Below are 25,184 nucleotides of genomic sequence, written 5' to 3'. Positions count from 1 at the left end.
GGCTGGTTCGGTTTTTTCGCCGGCTGCATGGCGATCGCGTCGCGCTATTATGAAGTGCGCTAGCTGGCGACATATATTTACGTCGCTGCCTTCGCTACATCGCGTCGCCATGGCGACGCAGATCGCGTCGCATCGCGGTATTGTGAAAAGGCCTTAAATATTTATTAAAACGAGTCGGCCACCCGGGGTAGGCCTCGCAGATACAAAAAAGGTTTAAGAATGATAAAAAGTCCGGCGGATGTTAAAAGATCAGTTGATTAAGAAAAATGTGAAGTTGCGCGTTGCTCACCAAGCATCCTACCCCGGGTGAGGAACGGAAGCGACTGAAGAGGCCAGGGCAGCATGGCGGCCGGAAAGCGCTGGTTTTACCGTTAGTCTCTCCTGTTATTTATTAATACATATTTTAACTAAAACAAATACACTAAAAATTCTATAATAAAATCATATAAGGTTTTGTTAATTATTTAAGTTGAGTATTGATTATTTTAATTATGATTATGGTTCAAACTGGTTGCGGGTAGTTCCATTGCCTGCCGCGTTGGGCGCTGCGCCGTCCTCACAACTATAGTTAGCACTTAAAACATAAACACTTAGGGAATATTATTTAAAGAAAAGACAGTTAAACCTAAAAATTGAATAATAAAATAAAAGGGGTCGTGGAACAGACTCTACTCCCGCCTCTTGTTGGCAGCCTCACACGCACACACACCTGCACACGGGGCGGGAGGTTTGAATAGAGGGTGGTGGTGGGAGGAGAGGGGTGGCGACGGCGTGAGGCACATCGGGCTTAGGGAGGGCGTAGCCCCGGTCGACGTCAATACAAATATTCTAATATAAGTTTGACTCTGTAACCATCATTATTATTGGATTTATAAATAATTATTAATGTTAAAGTAAGCTAAATATTACCATAATATACAGTAAATATTTATTAAATTACCAGCTACATTCGACAAATTTTTTTACATAAAAGCAAACATCTATAGTGGGTCAAAATGATTAATTCTCAGCAACAGACGTTTCACCGAAGTCAGAATCCAACCAGATCATTTAAACATGTAAGTAGCATATAATAGTATGACATTAGGATGTAATGGCCGACATTTTGAATTTTTATGTTACAGTTGCAATTTTTGTTACACCCCCATCTAGAAAATTCAATATTATTATTGGAAAATCTGAAAATTTTTCTTAAATTTATAAAAATATATATAATAAAGTTTTAATAAAAAACATTCCACCATTTTGAAAATCGTCCACCATATTGAAAAGTCTTAATTATCATTTGATTTTAATTGGAATAATTTTAAAATTCATATACAAATAAATGTATTTATTATATTTGAATTAAAACATACCTATGCGATGTAGTCCTCGGTTCGAACACGGTGGTAGAAAAAAAAATTGGCAATGGATTCTTCCTCCACGGAAGCCACCGACATACTGACCTTCCACCACTAATTCCAAGGTATATGTATGTATGTATGTACGTATGTATGTGTGTATATATGTATATATGTATGTATATATATGTATATATATATATATCGCCAGCCAGTATGACGTCATGTCCACTATCTGGTTTTCGTCTGATGGAGGCCGAAATCTTGGATCTGTCATAATGTTTTTGTAACCATGTTAGTTTAATTTTTACCCTCTAGAGTGCAGTAAACATTTATTTGCAGAGCGCCCGCCATCTTGACTGCCATATTGGAAATTCATAATTATATAGCTATAAATTCGGGAAAAATGCCAAAATTCATCAAAAATCACTTATTAAAATAATTATAGATTCATCAAAATTAGTCCTTGGTCCGATCCTGGACGAACAAAACAAAATGCAATTTTAGGTAAAAATAAAATTCAATAAAATATTGTGGAAAGTCCTACAAAAGGCTTAAAACCCTCTACTACCAGCCTCCAGTAAGCCGATAATATATTGACTGCCATCTTGGAAATCCATAATATTCGTCCTCGGAATTAGTAAAGAATTCCAAAAATCATCAAAAATCATCTGACTAAATCGATGGATTATTTTCGTGCTACAATCCTTCTCGAAATTCAAATAAAAAGTTAATTGAATTAAAATTACCAAAAAAGTGACTGGTTTAAGAAATAAAACACCACATAAATAAAAAAAAAAAAATGTTATTACTTGAATCCTACACTACTACAGGAAACAATACCTACAGTTAGCTACGTAATAATCATTTAATTTGTGTAGGCTTAAACTAACTAATTCTCAGTTCCAATCGGTTTACTGAAGACAGAGAAACCAGCCAGATCCTTTTCCTACATAGTCTTTTTCTTCCCGACAGAGTTTCTCGATACTGTGTTTAAGAGATTGCTTCCCATTGTCGGAATTGTAAATGGGAGTATTTTCTGTCTTGAATGCGCACTTCTTCACTGTGTTCTCAAACATATATGGTTTGCCATGTACACAGTCCAGCCACAAATTATGTTTTAAAGATCCATGATTTGCTACTTCATCAGTAATCTGATTGAATATGTTCTTCTTAATATAATTAAGAAAAGTACAAATGTCTTTTGACTCGCTAAATGTATTTAGATAATAGTAGTTTCTCAACATGTAATTACTCGGTAATCTCGTGAGTGACACTACAGCCTTCTAGCGGGTACAAAATAAACCATGATGTCTGTAGCGCATACTAGCTTATTGCTGCTGTGACAGCACACTAGTGGAGTAATTTATGCCTTGTTAGTGGTGGTGGCCAGGGGTGTAACAACTAAATTTTCAAAAGGGGGGGGGGGGGGGGAATATACCTTTTTATAAAGAATCATCGATCCCCCCTATTGAATCCCCCGGGAAAATTTGTATTTCAAGGTGGAAAATGGTGCTATTTAAGCAGTTTTATTATCTAAAAATTGATTACACAGCTAGTGGAAATAACGAAATTATTTATCCAACTTGTACAGCACTTTCTTTGCCCCCACTTCAAGAATTCAGAGGGGGGGGCAAAATACCCTTCCCCCCTGTTGTTGCGCCCCTGGTGGTGGCGGTTAGTCTGCTGGCAGTTTCCACTTCCCATTGACGAAGGATATGTTGGCCTTTTTCAAACAAGTGCATTTACTTGGAATCGAACTCTGTACCCCCAATTTTCATGACGTAACTGTTTTTTTTATTTAAATATTTTATGTATATTTTTTATATCTTCTTCATTATAAGATGAAATATTAAATTACCATTTGAAATCAAATACCCTAAATTGATAATTAATGAAATACAAAACTTAAATCTTACAGGTCGATAAATTAAATTTTTTGACAGTTTTCAATACAAAAGAGTATCAATGATTGTCGGTTATAAATCTACAATATGCAATGTCTCAAAAGCATGCAAAATATCAATAAAATTATGCTCCAATTGTATGTAGTTTATGTTTTTGATCCTTTAAAAGTATTTACATAAAGTTTTAATTCTGACTCGAAAAATTTTCCCTATTCAAATATGATTGTTTTGTACTTTTTTTTTTTTTACTTTCTAGAAAAATAATTTTGTATTTTCTCAATCAAAACATTTATTTTTGAGTGAATATTAACAAACTTACATTTTACTCGTACTCTTAATAAATAGGTGCAATAGTTACATAAATATATGTAAGTATATTATAAAACATATTTTGCAAAAATAAATGTTTGGTGTTAAGATACTCAATAAATACTCTATAAAAAAATTCTGTAATAAACTAAACAACTTGACAGATTTTAATAGGCCTATAAATTTTCTTTGAACTGTTTTCCTTAATGTTTTGGTGTGATTTTTTAAGGTTACAAATGTTATATTATTTTATAAATTGATAATATTTTTGCAGCATTTTGTTGGCCAACGTGATATTTTAATTTATGTTTTTATTTGAATGTATTGTAATTTTCCAAATTGCAGCCCATTAAAACAAGCATTAAATAGAAAATGCCATCACCCTAAAAAAATGTTTACCTTAAACATTCTAGTTTTTATATGTACCATTTATTAACTAATTTAAACAACTCAGGTGTTTGGACAATATTAAATGATTTCTCGATAAATAATAACACTTGTGAAGATTGGTTGACAATAGCTTGAACTTTGCTTAAGAAATGCATTACATAAGCCACCTCATCTTCACAAATATACAGCGTATTATAAATTTTTTAAATAAAAGTTGGTATTTAGACGTATTCCCAGTGGTTCCTCTATTAACTTTATCTTATTGGGTAGTAATCAGCACATACGATTGCAAATAGCAATGGTAGATAAATCGCAGTCACTAAGTTTGGAACACACAACACTGCACTATGAGGAGACGTTACTATTTTAATTTGATAACTTTATTAAATTTTAGAAAGCAGGCTATTATTATGTGGTTAATATAATATAGCAAATCTTATTTTATTTGTTTTGCAACTATTCGTTTTCTTTGTGTATTCATAGAGGGAGATACAGAAACTATGGATACCGAGTGAGTGGAGTATCAACTTTCCAAGACTGAATAACGATGGCTTTAGGTACAAATGTTCCTGTAAAGTAATAATGTCTAAGACAAGGAAGTGTATGTGTGTTATGATAAACTCACTTATCAATAATGTGTGCAACTATGGACTGTACAACGAGGCCTTAAAGTTTTTTTTAATATAGGAAAATTTTATATGTATTACATTTTTAAAGCTTGGCAGCTGCACAACCAAAGTTTTTTCAATAAATTTTGCTGAACATTTTGGAATTGTTATAAAAATTTTATAACTTAACAAATTTACAAATTAAGTTTTAAAACTTCTGAACTTATATGTTTTGGCATTAGTGTAGCGAGAACGAAAGCACATAATTTAGCGTACTTCAAAATATCCATAGAGTATGCTGTTCAAAAATTTGATTATAGAATTATTTAATCTACCGTTGTTGAGTGAACGAATACTTATTTTTCTAAAATTACCTATAGCCTACGTCTTTGTGGCATATTTTTATATTTACATTGTTGCGCACATTACAAATTTGATGTAGATTTTTAATTAGATTAAGAGTAAATTGCAACATTTAAGTGTAAGTTTCAGATTTTTATTTAAACATAAATTATTCTTTTTTATGTAGATTAAGGTACGTTGCATTAGGCGCAGACTTTTGTATTTTATACTAATGAATGTATAGATGCATATGTAGACTATTGATTGTCAAAAGAGGACTGTAGTTTTCTCTGGAGTAAGAAGGGATATTATGCTTGGAGAGTAAAATGTTAAAACTGATTCATTTGTTTTTATAAAATTACTTTTAATTCATCAACTTTCTCAGTAGTTTATCTTCATCATATATGTTAATGACAATCAATTTGGTAGTTTAAATTAATTACTAAATATATCTCATTTTCATACCAAGTGTTGGCTGATGGACATACATATTTACAAAAATATTTAGTTTTGTATCGTATTGTTTGTTCACTTCTTACTTGTGTTATATATAATATATTGGTTGTAATTAAATAACTAAATTGGCATTGCTATCACTTTAACTAGTTTTTAGTTTGCTTCATTGACATAATTTAAGTTCATGCTTAGAGTTCTGTATGACATTGTTAGAGACCGGAAAAATTCGCGAATTCATTTCGCGACAGGCTAAAATACAAATAGTTATACCTCAGTGCCGCCTCTGCTATTGGCTCACAACTCACCTGGATGACTCTGGGCCAATGAGAAACACCCAAAAAACCATTATCAAATCTCAGGCTGCTACGTTGGGACGTCTCACAAGACAAGCAGCCAATGAGTGGGTGACATTTGACCGAGTGTACGTAGAACTATGGAGTTCATCCTGGAGGTCATTGAACCGGCGAATTTTTCCGGTCCCTAGACATTAGGTATCACCTTGCAAAGGATCTTCCTGCATTTAACAATTTAAGTAAATATATAAACTGTGTGATATTCATTTTAAATTACAATTTGTATGTAGCTAGAAAGTATTTACCATGGTGGTGAAAAAAAAATCCTTTAATGAGATACCGTATATGTCGGTCTGTGGGTTTATTTATTGAACTCTACTTCAAGTGTTTCTTGCTTTTTCTAGCGTCTGTTCTTCATGTGCAAATTATAGACAGTTGTTCCACATGTATCTAAAATCCGACATTGTTTTGACACGTACTGTTACAAAACATTGAGTAAAATTTTATTCATTGACAAATGTAAATAATGACTACATATATTTAATAAATATACTCAAGATTGTGTGGTGAATAGCGAAATGCCAAAATAACATAAAGTAAAGAATTAATACATTAAACCAAAATCCAATTTAGAACATGAAGTAAAATAAAACTGAGTAACAAAAATTGTTTTTTAGCCTAACTACCCTGAGTTCATTTGCTGTATTATTATACATGGTGAACATATGAATAGCGTGGCAGTAAAAGTACATAATTATTTTTTTTTGTATCATTGGTTTTCAATATAAAAGTGAGAAAAAGGAAAAAAAGAGTAATTGGTAAATGAAATCAGACTTTAAGTCAGTAACTATACCTACTCAAAATATGGTACTACTTAGAAATGGTGAAAATGTAAGCAGTTTGGAGATTGTTTAAGTTTACTTGTGTAAATTTATTTTACATGTGCTCACATTGTATTTTGTTTACTTAAAAATGTCAATTGCCTGTATTCAATCTGTAAACTTTGTAAACACAAATTGTAGTTAAAAATATATATATATATATATATATATATATATTAAGATTAAAAATTCTATTTTAAGCAATTTTATGAAAATTTATTTTAACCACTTCTTTGTCAAACTTTATTACAATATTTGCAAGTTTTAGGCTATAGCTCTGTATACTATCAATTAAACTGCAGACTGTATAAAATGATTTCAAATAACTCATTTCAGCGACTAATTACAAAACCCTTTACTTTGAGAAATGGAGAACTTCGATTAAATTACAAAAAAAAAATCATTGGAAAAAAGGCACATCTGTTAGTCACATACATGGTAATTTTGTTTTAAGAACTAAATCCGTTGACTTAACACACTTGAAGCATGCATACTTATCCATGCAGACAAAATTTGTGGGAGTTATGTTATAGTATAATTTTCTCCAGTTCTCCAAGTAACAGGCAGCTGACAATGTCATTCGACCAGTAACTTCAGATATCTGTGAAATAATCAGTTCCATATTTTAAGCTCCTTTTTGGAGTATATCCCTCCCTTAGTTTGAAGCGTTCACCGACATTGTACCCCTGTCAAAGGAAGCTCCAGCCGGCGACGGGGATAAAATACAAACAGATGTAGAAGTACCAATAAGTAGGGGCATGCAGATTTCGTGAAACGTTTTCGGGACTAGATGACAAGTTAAAACACTGTAGCACCGTCTGTGTTTCGTGATTGGGTGAGTTTCTCCCAGGTACATATTGATTGTAACAACACCAATCACAGTGATTCAGTGCGGAAGTAAACGCGTCCTAAGTGGCTCGGTAAAACAAGGTGACTACTTCTCTCGCAGACGGCCGCCAATCACAAGGAAGAAACCACAGGTGCGGGTATACCTTGTTGCAGTCTAATATGTGTTCAGATCTTTTCGCGAAAAATGCCTGCACCTACCAATAAGTCCCTAGAGGCAGGAACAAAGTGAAAAGCGTTACGAGTTCCCCTGTGTGTTTCAACATTTAACTAAGGAAAACCATTTCAAAGGCAAGGCATATTTATCTATAATAGATGCAGTAGAACAATTTAGACCATAAGTATAAATTAAATAACACAGGAGATATACTCCACTAAGATACAATAGTAGTATACATGGATAAGTGTAATACACACGGTATATGTCATACGTAAGAGACATTGAACATAACAAATAGGCGAAACCTTATAAAGGATAGGTGCCTAGAAACGTAGTGAACGTATATAGGGCCTACAAATAGTGTACAATATCTATATGTGTATACAGTATGTTGAACGTAAGAGACGTACTGACGTAGTGTGTGTACAATACAAGTGTGTACAGCACGTACAACATAAGGAACGTATGAACAAAACGTAAATAATTAGTGGATGTTTAATAAGCAAACACCAACACTTATCATTAGAGAATAAACATTATTCGAAATTACGTGTGCAAGGTACAAACAATATGAGAGCATGAGATTAACTCTACACACCCTAAAGTTAGGGTTCTACAAAGCAAGGCTAGTGCATCATGTAAGTTTACGTAAATAATATGCGATGCATGTCATCCGGGTGCCGATCATGTGTAATATAACCAGATAAACCAATGCTAAGAGACCCGTGAATCCAAACCTCAATTTAGAACGTGGCAACGAAACAAAATTTAAACAGTATACAAGAACTAACACGGGTCAATGTGCCACTGAGCCACATTACTCGCGAATTTGAACCAAGACACTTACCCATGATCTACCCCTTGACCGGCCATGACAACAAGCTCGTCCAAGGAACTTAAGTGAAGTAGTCAGAGAGGCCGTCTATGCTCGGCCGGAAGCATGTGACAGAGATACCAGGAACTATTATGTTCCCATAACTCGCTATGTGGGAAGTCAATCAAGAATGTGACCCCGTCACTTTGTTCATGTAAATGTGCAGTGAGGGGTGTTTGGGGATGCCCTAAGAACCAACAAGATAGTTAATTACTAAGTGTGTTCAATGCTTAGTGCTGCAATCGGGGGGGAGGGGAGGGGTTTGCCAGTCTTTCCCCATCACGGGCAAAACTTTCATGGTTGTTGAAATTTTACTATCAACATGCATTTTTATGGCACATTTTACCTTTGAGGTGAGTGAACCATACAATGATGTACCCTAAAACTACTTCTTGCCTTTCAGGTGGAGAACACATTCAAGAAAATAGCAATGTGCTCGACATTTCAGCTTGCCATGATGCAGTTGTTCAAGGGTGATTAATAACTGGAGGCCTTGTGTTCTGGCATAGTATTATACAGCAGAATTTACAACAGAGCTGTGATTGATCTTTTGGGCAGCCACGATTAGATGAACTGGCCAATCAGGATCAGTCTGCAGAGTAGCAGCTCAGTTTAACCAGTTGTCTGGAATCTGTTACTATCTCCTCCCCATAGAGAATGAAATCTTGATTGTAGGGTTTTGTGCCAAAACATCATACCTCCAGTTATAAATCCCCTCTGAAGCAACATTCCAAACCGAACTTTGTCGGACTTTGTTCGACTCACAAGCCAAGAAGTTGTAATCTTTGGCCACAAAAGGTTTTCATAATGCTATTTTCAAAATGTTAATAACAGAAGTTTAACAATATTTTTTTTTTCATTACAACTATAATAACTGTAATGAAGAACAACACAATAGACCCCAAGATATTTTATTACGTGCAACAATTCCAACACAAAACATGGTTATTACTTCATGTAACCACCACAAAACACTTAATTTAAGATTACCTTAAAATTAATAAAACTCTTCAAAAACATTACTGTACAGTTCCCAAAAAATACAATTTATAATAAACACTTAGAAAAATAACTGCCAAGTAAAAACATAAAATATATATCACAAAACCTTTATGTAGTATTAGAAATTCTTGTGGCATACAGAAAAGGAACATTGCCACTGGCAAGAAGTAAATGTTCCATCAACAAATGGAGCACACTATCATGACGCCCTTCAATTTTTAACTATACTAATCACTTCAACGAATATTGTCACAACACATTCATGAAGGACTTACGCTTAACATTTGGGGCAGTAGAAAACGTAGCTAAAATACACCCTGTATCACATGTCTGCAAGAAGTAAAATAATCTGTGGAAAATATGTTTGGTTCATGTAATTGCTACTACAAAAATAACCATATCTCCACAAAAAAAATGCAAGACTTGATGTATGTTTTCTAACAAACAATAATCCATTTTTTTCTCTCTTTCTAAAAAAAATATTTAAAAAAATATAAAAACAGTAAACATTTTAAATCTAAATAAACTTGAGTAAATAATTAACATTTGATATGCTTTCTTTCAAAGACATAATAAAAGAAGAAATAACTTGGTCACAGCTGCTAGACAACACTAACGCCCCTAGCTGTTAAAAATAAACAGTGAAAGAAGCTTCCGTCGTAGTTCACATGCAATGAATAACAAATGACTCCCAAAACCACTGAAACTATCTTTTTACGTATAGCTATGAATTAGATATCCTTTCTAAATATCAAATAAATCTCATCATTAACCCCTGTAGAAACAAATTTTTTTTTTTTTTGGAATTAAGTACGACCCTGTGTTTTTTCTCATGTTGACTAATCTGCAGAAAATAACCTACACTGTAATGATAACAAAAGGTAGATATTATTCATGGTCCATCATTGAACTCGGCCTACCAAGTTAAAGTTTACCCCAACGGAATCAGCCATAAAGTATTACCTACACGAGGATAGAGCCAGCATCACAGCAGCAACAAGACTCTTGTCTGCTATGTGGCCCAAAAATCCTTAAATAAAAGGAAAGAAAACAAAGAAAACACCCTCAACTATATCCTATAGTGCTAGCGAAAGCCTTTCCAACAGCTACATGTGCAAACACTTTGCTGCGAGCTCCAGAACATGCGGCAGTCATACCATTATCTAGCACAATCTCAGACTAAGCACGTGACCGTGGACCTCCCATCCAATCACAGACTAGCTTGGTGGCATGCCTGCATCATGCCAACCGAACCCCCTCCCTTCCCCTCGCCAAGCACACCCGCTTGCACGCGCTGACGAAAGACAGGGAATCCCAAGCAATTCACTGCTCCTCCCATGTGCCTCACTCGCTACCAATTATCCCAGCTATGTGCAATCCTAAAAAAATATATAAAAATAACTCTCTCCTCAAAACAATAAAACTAAGAATATTTAATATGAAATTATATTTAAAAAAAAAAAAAACTGTGACATTATTGAAACAAACAACACCCTTATTAGGACTCCTCAAACAAGTTGCAGGATTTTGCAATATCTAAAGCCCGCAAAGTATTGTACTTATGTTAGTAATCCTATTGAGTTTAACAATAACAAACTATTGTTAAAAAGAGTGAAACATTAACTATAAAAATTTCCCACCAAATGTATTACTTATGTGTACACATGTTCACAGATGTAAATGCAAAATACTCCACAAAACTTTTTTTCAAATTGTTTGTCAAATTTGTATCTAAATAATTTGAAATGTGATATTTCAGTAAACAACAACATAATGGCTGTCAATGCAGTAAACAGACTTTAAATAGGTGTTTCTTGTCTGTAAGCCACCTGATTTGATAATTACATGTGTGTGTGTGTGTATATATACATATTGGAATAATGTGTAAAGGATACCATATAATACCTACATGCAGTTTACCGGGAAAACCTTAAGCCTACACAAACAAACATTTATCTAATGCCGCAAGCCAAAAATGACCTAGCCAAGCACCAGTTCGGAAGTTGTAATGGTTATAAATCAGTACACTATGATTCAACATGCAGTGAATCATTTTACACCGCTAATTGGCACTGCCTGGTGAGATGCCAGTAATAAATCTTTCATGTGTGGTGTTTATAACTACATTAAAGGTAGAATTTGCTTGAACAGTTCTCTCAAGCTTTTATCCATGTAACATAAACCTTCGGTCAACAAGCAGGGTCGCCAAATTCTGTACAAAATTTAACACCAACATGCCAAAATTATAATTTTAACAAAAATACAAAATTGTAGAACATTGAAAAATTTTGAAAGAAAAAGCACTTATTGTAAACCATATTGATATTAAATGAGCAAAGAAAATAGTAAGAAAAATATATTAACATGAAATATATAACCCATGCCCTCCTTTACACAAGAAAAAAAAAAATTGTAACAGTATCAATAGGCAAGCAACAGCATTTCTTTTTGGAAACACTCGCTCAATCCCAGCAGTTAGCTAGGTGAGTGGCATGAGCTAATAAAGCGGGAAAAAGGGGAGTGAATGCACACTTTGCAAATGTGTATTACAGAGTCAAAAACATACAGTAGTCTCTCATAGTTGCACAGTTTATACTACAGCTAAAATGTTTTATATTCTCATTGTATTCTACCAGATAATTGCTATTTTAGCATAGTTGTCAACCAGACCATACTGTGCACACCTTAATAACAGTAGTAACTACAGGTAGTTTTTGTATACAATCTAATTTGGGATTCTTTGTTATACAAAAAGTAATTGTTTTCATGTTCACAGCCACAAACCAAACAAAAGTATGTATGTACGTATTCATTACCAGATAATTCAACCATAACAAATGAAATATATAAAATACATTAAATAGGGTTTGTAGTATTAAATCTTAATCTTGCATCACTATGTAAGAATACATGGAAAAAAATGTTGAAAACTACTGCTTAATGATAAATAATTTCACCAAAAACAATTTAATTAAGTTATGTTTAAGCAAACAGCCAAATTCTTAGTTAGTGAATAATTTTTTAATCAATCAAGTTACAGTCATTTAACATGAAGGAAAAGTTATACATAATGAACAAGGTTTAAAACAGGCTTACCTATACAGAGTAACTATGGAAACCATCACGCTGCCCATTGTTAATGTCACAATTATTAAAATATTTATTTCATGTTATGGTAGAAACTCAATACAAAACCTCTACCGGACCTTTTCCATTTTAATCGTTAACATCTTTACAATATCAATATATAAATTAAAGAATTAAACACATTAAAAAAAAACTATTGTATCTGCCAGTTTTTACTATTATCTATGTACTAAATGTTTCCGACATAATTTAAAGCTAACTTAATAAAAGTAACTTGTTCATGTCATTTAAATTAGGAATGAGCCAATATAATCCTCAAATCCTTTTGTATCCAAAAGATCTGCTATTCGAGGTAAAAGATAAAAAGAAAATCATTTCAGGAAGAAAAATTCAGAAATTCAAACAATAGCACCTATGTAGGTGACAAGGTCTATAAGATTTATCTCTAAAGAAGCTATCCAAGAAATGGTTGTATCTGCCACCAACTAAAATTCTCTGGGAATGTTTATAGCACCCCCAAAAACATTTTTGACTTAAAAAATTTGTTTTTGTCCTAAACATATAATTATTTTTTATTTTAGAAATAAAAGTAATGTGTTAAATGTTTCTTTATAACTTAAAATTTCAGTAGGCCTATTTTTCTAATATATTATTATAGTCCTGACAAATGAGAGCTATATTCATATTCGAGACAATCTTTTAAATTTAAACTCGAGATTTGAATTCAAGAAAAGTGGTTTTGACACATCAATAATTTACAAAATAAGAACAGTTTTAATTATTATTCTACATATGTAAATATATAGACATATGTAAATATATAGACATATATAAATACAGAGTAAATTAACATAAGGATACTGGCTACATTGTTTATGTATTATGTACAGTAAAACTGTGAAAGAATTTAATAAGATATATATTTCCTCAGCTTAGATGCTTTGGTCCTGTCAATTTGGCCAACAAATTGATTTCCCATGTAAAACGATGCCTTAGTCCGATTATCTAATAATAAATCTTAATTCTGGATGTTAAAATTTATTTCAAAATCCATTTGAATGCACCATAGCATAGCTGTTATTATAGGTTTTTAATTGTGTTGATTAGAAGCCATCACAGATTGATAAACCCTGTCAGGGTGGCAAACTTCTCTTCATCTCTGGAATAGTAATAAAAAAAAGGGCTGAATTGATGCCTTACTTTAGCCCATAAAACTGCTTTATTTTTTTGGTTTCTAGCTTGCACCCATTATCCCTAGTTTTATTACTTTCATAATGTTTATGCACTGCAAAACAAGCGGTATTATTTCCTGAGAAGTTCAATGCTACATTTAGTTTAACCTCCCATAAGTTAATGTTTTTTATTGGTTTAAACTATTACTACTTATAGGTGTTTTCATATGAAGTGTACATGGCGGTGATAAAGCAAAAAGTTAAAGTTGAAAATTATTAAAGATAACTCTAACCCAACAGCATCATGTCTGAGTGCAGCAAAAGAATTTGGATTGCCGGCTTCAACACTGAACTCATTGCATCGTGAAGTGACAAAATTTTAGACAAAACAACAAAGACATCTTCAAATTGCAAACATCAAAGTTAGAAAAATATTTATTAGACATTAAAAAACCACTACTCAAGTAGTTTAAGCAGCAGCAAGCAAAAAATATTCTGCAGAATGGCCCACTTGCGAGAGAAAAAGCTGAGATTGTGATTGAAATCAGTAGTGCTTTTCAAGCATCATGGTTATATAAAAAGTTTTGCAAACAGGCACAACACAACTAACAAAAGTAAAAGAAAAGAATCTGCGAGTGTGGAAAGGGAATATACTGACAATCAGCGCACACTTTTGCCTGCATTCATTTCTAAGTGGAACTTTTAAACATTGATGAATCTGGTCTTTTCTTCAAAATGTTTCCAGACAAAGCATATGTCATAGGAACAAACAGAGAAGAGAAAAGTTGCCTTCTTTGGCGGGAACCAACATATATGGAACAGAAAAGCTATCACCACTATTTGGTAAACAAAAAACCCAGGGTCCTTTAAAAATTTCAAGACATTTCCTTGTCACTGTACAAATAACAAATATGCCTGAATCATCTGTAGTATTTTCGGCAGTTCTTAAATTCTTTGGATGTTAAAATGGAATGAAAAAACAGAAAGATTTTACAGTTTGTAGATATTGTCCAACTCATTCGAAAACAGCCACAAATTGGAGAACATGACCATATTTTGTTTCACCAAATTCCACACATGTACTTCAACCATCTATGAAGGAACAATCAAGGTCAAAAAATACATGATCAGTAAGCATTTGGTCTGCAGGATTGTTCACAGGATGTAACCTGGTTGCCCACCACACAAGCTCAGCATTCTGGATGCTGCGCACTTGCCAGCAGCATCTTGAGAGTCGGTTGAGGCAACCGTGATCAGCAATTGCTTTTAAGAATGCAGGTTTCAGTACAGATGACACACCATCAGCTGTCCTGAAGATAGAGGTGGGTTGCAGAGTATCAATCCGCAACTTTGTAACTGATACACGCCTGTATCAAATACTGCAAACAAGTACACTATTCAAGTATCAAGTACTTAAGTATCAGTTTAGAATTCACCACCTGGAACACCACCACGGCCAATGTGCGCAGAACCCGATCGCAGATGATGGTCACTTGGGCGGAGCTTGTGAAAGGGGAGAGAGCGGCACGACGAATAAGGGATAAAGAAGGGAAAGAATGTAGGGGTGGAAGCGCAGGGGAAGGCGTTGAAGGAGAGGCGCAGAGCGAAATTGTTAAGAGTCGTTTTGTTTATTGTCCCATATCAAAGTACGCTCAGTGTGCAGTACGTGCTTCTTGCGAAGACTGAAGACTCAGACTACGAAAGGTGTGGAAAGAGAACACAGATACCTTTTTTCGACTACGAAGAATGTAGAATTAGAAAACTGATACCTTTTTACGAAGAACTTGGAAAGAGAAAACTGATACCTTTTTACGCTGGTGATGACGGCACGGAGGATGTGTAACGTGTAACGAGAATGCTGATACCTTGTTGCTTCCTGGGACCGCTACTGCTGTAGCTGATACAGAAGTATCAGTTACTTGTAACCAGTTAATTACTGTATCAGTAACTGGTTGGAACAGATACCGAAAATTGCTGTAACAACCCACCTCTACCTGAAGATGCTAAGCCCAGCAGTGCATGGAAAACTATTGTATCCAAACAAATGACTATTAGTTTTGATAACTATGTGAGTGTTTATGTTGAAGTAAAGACGTGTGCCAGCCAAAGAAATGAGCAATGAAGGTCTCCCTGACAAACACAAAGACAGTGATAAAAGTAAAGCTGAAGAAGTGGCTGCAACTACAAAACCAAAATGTTTGGACACAACCGAAAATTGCAAAAGCTTGTGGAACTTTGAAAATTGTATTCTTTTGCAGTTACAAAAGAACTGTAAACAGATGACTGTTCAAAAATTGTCAGTTACAAAAGTCTTTGTTTTATCATCTTGTTCTCAAATGTTGCAGGTAATATATTCTTCCAGTTTTATTTATTATGTTATATATTTATTCAATGTGTTTCCTATATATGTATTCCATATGTTCCTTGATAAGTAATCCAATGATGTTATTTATTTCAGCATCTTATAGTAGTAAATGTGCAAAGTACATAAACCAAACATGGCATTTCATTACAAACTTTTATATTAATAAATTGGTGATTCAAAAATTTGAAAACATTTTATTGTAGCTTATTATTTCGTGGAGCAGTCATATTAGAAAACATCTTACCAATGTTTTACTGTACATACGTATACATAGCCTACCAACTTCTCCAGGGAAGAACACATTTCACCTATGTATTTAATTGTACTAAATAACCACCAACACAGAGACACAGAGACCAACACAACATGCCCTGTATAGTTGCTGCCACCACAGAAAGAATACATGAACACTATACAGATAATTTGAGCCAATGTGGCACCATTAAACACACCAAAATTACACATAGTAGAATTTACAGTACGTTTGTTAGGGTATATACAAAATTCGTTACGATAATTTTCTTATTGAAAACACATAAGAGTAGCAAAAATACAATTAGCACACAAATAACACACTCCAATTTATTTAAGCTGACTTTAACAATTACGAGTAAGAGGCCTAATATAATATATTTATAAACAATTGAAGTTAGGCATATAGGGATGAGAGCAATATGAGACAAAAAAAATGCTGTAACAACACAACTAAACAATTTGGATGGTTGAGAATGAAAAGGAATATTAAGATGAAAGTTTAAAAAACATAAGCCCAGCAGTAATGAGGTAGTCAGTGAGGTAACAGTGGAATATAAATAATAACACAAATACAAAGTGCTAAAGTTGCTAAGCCTGACAACACAATAAAATAACAAATCTAAAAAAAAAAAAAAAAATAGAACTGACTAGAGATCGTAAAAAATAAAAACCAAGCAATAAAGTAACGGATATTACAATTATAAATTAGACTATAACAGAGAATGTGGCTATATATAAAATATAAGTGAACTTGAACATGCCACCACTGACAGCAAAAAACACCAAAACGGTATTACAGAACATTCAGACTACATGCTACACATAGAACATACAATATTAAAGATTCATACTAGGAATCAGAAAATCAAATATCACTAGATGTAAACATGATTTATCAAGGCGGAAATAATACTAATACTGTATAAGTAAACATGCCTAAAAGAACATGTATTTCATTGAACTCGGTATCAAATGTATTGTGCATGTACATTTAACATTTTGCACACCAAGCATTTAAATAATGATATTGAAGTAACTGGTGCACAAGGAACATGGTTTCCTCAATATTAAAAAAACAAACATTATTACTTTTACCAGACAACTTCATCCTGTCAATTATGTTTATAAAAAAGATAATTATTAAATTTGTAAAACATCCAGTATCTAAGATCTTGGAATATTTTTAGATTCTAAATTGTATTTTCATTAAACATGTAGATTTTTTTATATTCTTCTTCTTGTAGAATCCTTGCCCTAATTAAATTTATCACTTTTTATGCCACTAATTCTGATTCAACCCTTTCACTTTATTTTGCATTAATCAGAACTGGAATAGTGCTCAACCTGGAATAACATAAATACTACTAACAGTAATAAAATTGAAAGTATACAGAATAAAATAACTAAAATAATTACTCCTAAGAATCTTCCAAATCCATCCTTCAATTTCCTTTCTGATCACAGAACTCAATTAGATGCTGTGTTTATTCAAAAATGTTAGAATCACAAAATCAAATGCAATTATATACTTGACAATAATGGTTTACGTGTCCCTCAAGTTAGCAGTCGATTGCAATCTTTCCTGTGTACCCTTCATAAGAACATTGACCAAATTTATAGATTACTCACATACTTTAATGAAAAAAACACGCAATTTAGTTAAGTAGCCAGTAGCCTATTAATTCTGCTTTACTGTTATTCATTACTCTGTTTTTATTTTAGTTACTTTCTGGTTGTAATCTTCTCTGCAAATGTTTAACTAATTAATGTATCTATCCAAGTGTTTTATCTTTTCTCTCTTTTGTGTTGTCCTTTCGTACACGTTGTGTCTTTGTATATTTGTTGTGCCTGCTCCTTGAGTCTCTTACTGTTGGCAGGCATTTTACAAATTAAAGAAAGACATAAATACTGATTTGAAATACCCACACACATCTCCAGACTTGCAATAGGTAAGATTCTGAACTTCTGTGAAAACTTGAAAATCATATTAACTTGAAACATAACCTCTGAATCGTTCACTTTATTTTCTAACTTGTGTCTTATTTTGTTTACATGTATGTTTTACGAAGAGGCTCGGTGTGTACTCAATTCACAATTCCATCATATCACGCCACTTGTTTGTGGTCAAACTTAACTATTTTTTACCAGTTCATGCATTTTTTACTATTTTTTCCTGATCACTTAAGAAGTGTTACCAAGAGTGTTCACTGCATACAATTATAAACTGTGCACAGTCAATGTACCCATTAGCCATTAGCAACAGGACCAACTTTATTTCCATCCAGTGTGTATTCTTACATTTACCCCTACTTAACTCAACTAAGCAATGTCTACCCAGCTAAAAATTCTCTGGTGAGAGGAATATTAAATGTTTCAGAAAATGTGTTCAGAAAGGTTTTCAATTTATCTTTGTGAAAATGCACCACAGTAAATCAAGCAGTTTTCAGTATTTTCAAAAATGTAACTACAACATAAAAATTAACTTTCTTTTAAAAATAATTGGTTTTTACATACACAGCAAAGATTATGTTAATTCTATGAAAATACAAATGCACAAAAAAATTTCATTTTAGCCAAAATGAAAGTGGAGAATAAATTACCCAGTACCTATCTTCTAACTTCAATAAGGCAAAACAAATTTATTGCAACAAAATAGCTTAATATTATCATCAGAATTAAGAAATGGGACGTCACTTTATTGTTCATAAGGATTTCAATCCGTAAACATTACGTCAAATGAAACTATCATCTCTACATCTGAAATTACATACAATATACAATAATTACCATTTAAACATTACAACATTCAATGAAGCACAATTATAGAGTACTTCCACTAAAAATAAGCATCCTAGAATGCTGCATTTCATGTCTAAATGAATATTTTAAATATTATACATAATATCTCACCAGAACATTAAATATGCATGTATAACTTACAATATAATATAATTGTGTATCTTTACCTTTAAAAATATCAAGGCAGTAAATATATTTCATAATAATTAACATAATTTTTACAGTTGGCAGAATCAAAACTATTCAGAGCCGCCTGTCAGCAATATTTCATCTTCAGGTCGTGGTAAACGTTTGAAACGCTGCTCTGTCACAATGTACATGACCAAAGTAGCGAATCCAACCATTACTACGCCTATGCAGTTGATAAAAATCCCTTCTGCAGGCAAATCTTGATAATTAACCCTGCAAACATAACATATCTATATAAATTGCACTGATATTATTTTGGTAGAGGACAGTATCATAAAACATACCTTCTATAACAGGTATTATGTTTTTTCCCCCCTTCGTTTCACAAAATCCAAAACTCAATAAAAAAAAATGCTTGTGGACATGGAGCATCCAATGTACAAATTTATAACAACCTCTAAGTTGGCCAATCACAAGCAAGCAGAGGAAAGTTGAGACTTCAAACAAATCACTGTTTAGTATGAGGAATTGGAACTTTAAATCTTATTAGCAGTCAGGTCATTACCGACGGCCACAGGCAACTCATAAAGTGCAGGCATATTGAGGAAGGAAGTGGCTACAGCCTATTGTGAGAAAACATCTGGCATTTTCCTTAAGTGATTTCGAGAACATACAGTCAAACCTCTCTGAAACGACCCCTCACGGTTCCCAGGAATAGGGTCGTAATAGATGTTTTCCGAAATTTTCAGTTCATTTAACCCCCCCCCCCCCTCCCCCACCCGCCCTTCTCAAAACCACTACTCGCTAACCAGCCGTACAATGGCAGGATGCTGTCACTCACAATGCTAGACGGCTTTGCTTTAAACCCACTTCAACCTTCATGACAAGTCTGTCGCCCTACAGGCCACCTCTAAAGAAAATATGTGTTAGTTTACATGTACGTTTTCTTTCTTGCCGTAGTTAAATACACTAGAACCCCGATGTCACGAACCCCGGATTTAATGAAGCAGTGATTGTACTAATACATTCTCGGGAACCATCAAAAAATTGGACATTTTGATCAAAATATGAAAATCAGAAGAAAAAAAATAAAAAAAAAATGAAATGAAAGATCATTAAAATCTGTTAATTTTAACACACAGCGTATTTTTGTGTCAGCTTTAATACTTCCAATAATGTTCATGTAAGAATAACAGAAAAATAATGGGACATTTCCTTTAAAAATATGGCAGCTGTAGGTTCTGCAACGCGAGTGGGCGCACACGAAGCTCGCCCGGCTGGCTGGCGGCAGCGGCTTCATGACGCATAAACTAACCCCTCCCACCCCTCGGTAACATTCTTCAAGGCTAGATCATCCCTCCCAGACACACAAACCATCTAGTGTCCTCCCTTATAACACCCCAACTTCGCTCCCCTTTGAAAAACCTTCAGTGAGAAAATGCTCATTTCACCCTCCCTTCTCCCATAAAATTGGGCTATTATAAATGGGGTACTAAAGCGGCGAGGGAGGGATCAAAATATGTCACTTTTCACACCAAGTTCGAGTTCAGTCATCTCTGGCAAGGAATTTACAAGCTTTCAAACTAAAATATTAATGTATTTTAATAGCAAGGGTCCTATGAAAAGGAATATACCGAATAAAACCAAGCTGCTGTCACCAAACAAAGCATAAAACGGCCCAATGCGTGGTCGCTTCGTTATTGCTCGCGCGAGAGGTGAGACGTGGAATGTTAGAAGAAAGATAAATGCGAGGGAGACAGACGGCAGCCAGTGTGTTTCCTGCGTGGGCAATAAGTGGCGTAGCCTTTTTTTTATGCTGGGTGAAGCGACCTTTTTCTATCCCACGGGAAAAGATAATTGCTTGAGCTGTCAAAATAAACGTCGCTGCGGCAGTTAAAACAAGTCGAGGCGGGCATGCATCCAGTTGGTCGCTGTGTATTGTCAACCGATAGTAATCAAAATCAAGATAAATCCAGCAGGTAGCTTTCTTTGCCTTAACTGCGTACCACACTAGACACACGCAAAAAGCTAAACGTAAACACGTTGCCACAAAAACCTTTATCTGCACCCTGACGGCAAAGGGACGTGGAATGGGAGTTGTCAAGCGCTGACAGCGGTCAACAGGAAGTGGTATCTATTTTTAGATATGCGCTGCCTACGGCAGTACAGCACTCAGCAAGAGAAACGCAGTAAAACACTACTGACCAAAAGAAACTTATTTTCTGTCCAATTTTCTTCGGATTTTCGGCAATTTTTCACGGTTCCTCCAAATCGGGTTGTAATAGAGAGGTGGTCGCAATAAATGGGGTCGCAACAAAAAGGTTTTACTGTATTTGAAAACCAAACGATCCATGGACGGACGGATGGATGAATGGATGAATGAATAAATGAATGCATGCATGCATGCATGCATGCATGTATGTATGTATGTATGTATGTATGTTATGTATGTATGTATGTATGTATGTATGTATGTATGTATGTATGTATGTATGTATGTATGTATGTATGTATGTATGTGATGTGATGGGATGGGATGGGATGGGATGGATGGTATGGAGTCCGGGTCTTTCTGAATGCAAGTGCAATATTTTACTGTTGCTCCATTTATTATGGGATAGGAGATCGTTGAGATGCAAGGTGCCTAGCAAGGTTATCTAGTGTCAGGTGGACAAGGGGCTCTGTCTGTCTGTATGTACATGTGTGCGTGTGCGTGTCTGAATATTTCCCTAACATTTTAGCATCTTAAAAACACATTTTGTGGAATTTAAATAATAAAAAATATGGAAGTTAAAACTCTTATCTGAGTTTTTTGTGTTCCCTTATTCTTTGTGTTCCATTTGCCTAATAGTGGTAACATTACATTATGATAATCTTTAAATATTTGCACTACATTTGCATTCAATAAAAATTATCTATTATTATTAAATTTTTCCAATTTGTAAATATGTATATTCTCATTATTGTTACATTACTTGATGTGTGATGATATAATGCATTATTTTCATTTTTAAAAATAATTAAAGCATTTTATTATCTTTTGCATTTCAATACTAACATCCAAAGTTTTGAAAATGTTAGTTTTGTTTCCAGGAGTTTTCTTTCAAGATATAGGTAATATATTTTTATATTGTATTGATTTTAAATTGATATGATCATTTCAGAAATTATACCTGTCATTATTCAATGGAAAAATTATTTGAGGGGGAAACGAACCATATGCAAAGAAAAATAATAAACCCTTAACAATATTGCAACTAAAATTATAAATTCTGTTACAGTCTGTTTAAAGAAATTACAAACTTAATGAAGGGCCCACTTCTCAGCTCAAAAATAAGGTGTGCTTAAATTGATACAATACCTCAAATTTTTTATAAAACACACAAATTATTTATGCTAACGCTAATTTGATTCCAGCTTAAAATGTCAACAGCATAAACACTTCCAAATAAAATATTTTGTTCTGGTTTTATTGCAATAAGAAATCGAAGAAGTTAAGACCATGAGTCATTTGAAAAAAAATATATATATATATATATATTCAAATGACGAGAGAGAGAGAGAGAGAGAGAGAGAGAGAGAAAGAGAGAGAGAAAGAGAGAGAGAAAGAGAGAGAGAAAGAGAGAAAGAGAGAAAGAGAGAAAGAGAGAGAGAGAAAAAATTCCATGACTATGATTCAAATGAGCAATGCCTCTAACTTCTTGCACTATCTATTGCAACTACAGAAAGTCGCCGTCAGAAGTGCCTTTAATTTAACCTAGGGAACTGGTGGGGTTGACTGCACTATCTACCAACATATTATATACAGTATTCTGAGAGCGAAGCTGTTGTACACACTGCATGGAGTGTATATGAAATTATGGTAAAATCCCCTTAACCATGTTCCTTTATGGTAGTTTTCCATTGTGGTACTTCCCCCGGTTTCGAAGAGGCCAGGGAGAAAGTGTCATTATGGTAGTTTTCCCTCACCCCTGCAAATGATCCTTGGTGGAGGGAGAAAGCAGAAGGGCACGGTGCGACAAGTAGGTATGCAAACTAACCAATCCGAGGCAAGGAGGGTGTTACGGTGATGGCCGTCTCTTGACAGTTCCTAGCTTTGCTACCAGAGTGCGCTCATGTCGCTGTGTTGTATTTATTACTTTTATAAAAAGCCAATTGCTGACTGTTGGATTCAAACCACCACCCACCCTGTTCATCACAAAATGTCTACAAAAAACTTGGACCTTTAACTGCCGAGACATTTTGACATTACTTAATATATTGTCCTAAGAGAGGTACATATAAAATAAGAACATCTAAGCTATCATAAAATTCTTACAAGTCCTTTTGCATATGTATCATTCAGTGACTATTTCTATCTACTATTTGTCCTCATCAAGGTGCGGCATATTTCACGATGATGACTGGGGATCCAAACCTGCCTTTAGGCTGATAATTACATCATCAAGGGAAGTAACAGTTTACAGATTGCATGTGTTCCATATGTGCACAAGACTTTATTCTCGTGGCTGCTCTCCGATTCATTAAATATTTTACAGAAACATTTACTGTTAAAAATAATTAAGAACTTGGTGCACTCAGACATTTCATATGTGGTCATTATAACCAGAAAATTTACCTTGTTAAAGAGATAGTGCATACATAGAAAAGTATTTAGTTAAGACTCAAAGAATAAAAAATATAACATAAATGTTTTTTTTTTTTTAATTTCATTAATATGAATGAATAATAAAGTAATTAGATAGTTGAAACTTAGCAAAACTATTTTATTTCATACCTCCCTGGGTCCCATTGGAAACCCATGTCCCAACCTAGTTGAAACAAAGTCATTAAGTAAGGATTTGGCTCATTGCCAAATTATGAGTGCACCTGTCATTCATGGTAATATATGAAATTCACTGCAGATAGGCAGGTGGAATGGCCCCTTATTGGAATATATTCAGTACAAGACCACTTGTTGCTCAGCAAGGCTATGCAGGATATAGTTCTGGCCGAGCTAGCGCAGATTTCAAGCAAGTGGGAAATAAGACATGTTCTCACGAGAGTTTTCTCAGAGTACTCCCATTCCCTTCACCACTGCATTCCATTGCTGCGTCACATCCATCTCATCTCATTCACTCCTGAAACGAGACAAAGACAACAGGTCTTTCCTTCAAGTACTGCAACCAGCTCACCTCACTCCCGAGTTTCAGCCCTGCTTGAAGGAAAAAAACTGTGGAAGACCCAATGTGAATCACAAGTTTACAAAATTCTGGCAAATGAAAAAATACTGTTCTAGTTGACAGAAAGTTCCATCTTGATACCCACCTGCACTAATTAAATTCAAGTGAAAGTACTCAAACATGATACTCACACAGCAAAGTTGGCTTTTTCAGTCAAACCCATAAGCGCTGCTGCTACAGCGCATACAAATCCCATAAGTCCAAAAAATGTATGGATTGGCAGTAATGAAGCTCGTAAATTTGTCTGAATGCCAGGGAACAAGAAGGCAATAAATCCAGACACCCACTGAAAAAATAAATGTAAACATATCAAGGTTCTTACACACTTACTACAATTTCCCTATCAAACCTAACACTGTTTCTTTGTCTCATCAGTTTATCTTGTAATATAACATAAATATGTTATGAAACACATATTTATCAATAAACATAAATAACATACAAAATTGACTATACAATGTTTTCCTAACTAGTAAACCATTTTTCACCATTATCATTTCCCACAATATATAACAAACAATGGTAACCTTGATGGAGGGGGGGGGGGGGGGAAATTAGAGGGAGACTTGTTTGCCTAAACTTTGAAATTATTAATTTTTGATTGTGATGAGGTGAAATGACTATCAATAGTTGATTGTATCTCTTAAATTTTGTTAATGAAAGTATAATCAGATACGGATAATCAACTGTACATTAATTTATGATTAAAATACAAACCAGTTATAAGTTATTCACGAAATAAAC

At 34.0% G+C, this 25,184-nt stretch overlaps 1 protein-coding gene across 2 annotated transcripts in view; it reads right to left on the bottom strand.

Annotated features, from left to right (window-relative positions):
* Positions 1 to 9,304: 9,304 nt before the first annotated feature.
* The window catches only part of LOC134529082 (plasma membrane ascorbate-dependent reductase CYBRD1), a 33,736-nt gene continuing 17,856 nt past the window's right edge, over positions 9,305 to 25,184 (bottom strand). For both annotated transcript variants that reach the window (XM_063362789.1, XM_063362790.1), the window contains exons 4-5: positions 24,572 to 24,726; positions 9,305 to 19,491 (exon numbers count right to left, since the gene is read on the bottom strand). In XM_063362789.1, the coding sequence (XP_063218859.1) occupies positions 19,329 to 19,491; positions 24,572 to 24,726 (318 nt within the window). In that variant the 3' untranslated portion in view covers positions 9,305 to 19,328. The remainder of the gene's footprint in view (positions 19,492 to 24,571; positions 24,727 to 25,184) is intronic.

Source organism: Bacillus rossius, chromosome 2, assembly GCF_032445375.1.
Source record: "Bacillus rossius redtenbacheri isolate Brsri chromosome 2, Brsri_v3, whole genome shotgun sequence".
Lineage (NCBI taxonomy): Eukaryota > Metazoa > Arthropoda > Insecta > Phasmatodea > Bacillidae > Bacillus > Bacillus rossius.
This window is presented reverse-complemented; position numbering and strand designations above follow the sequence as displayed.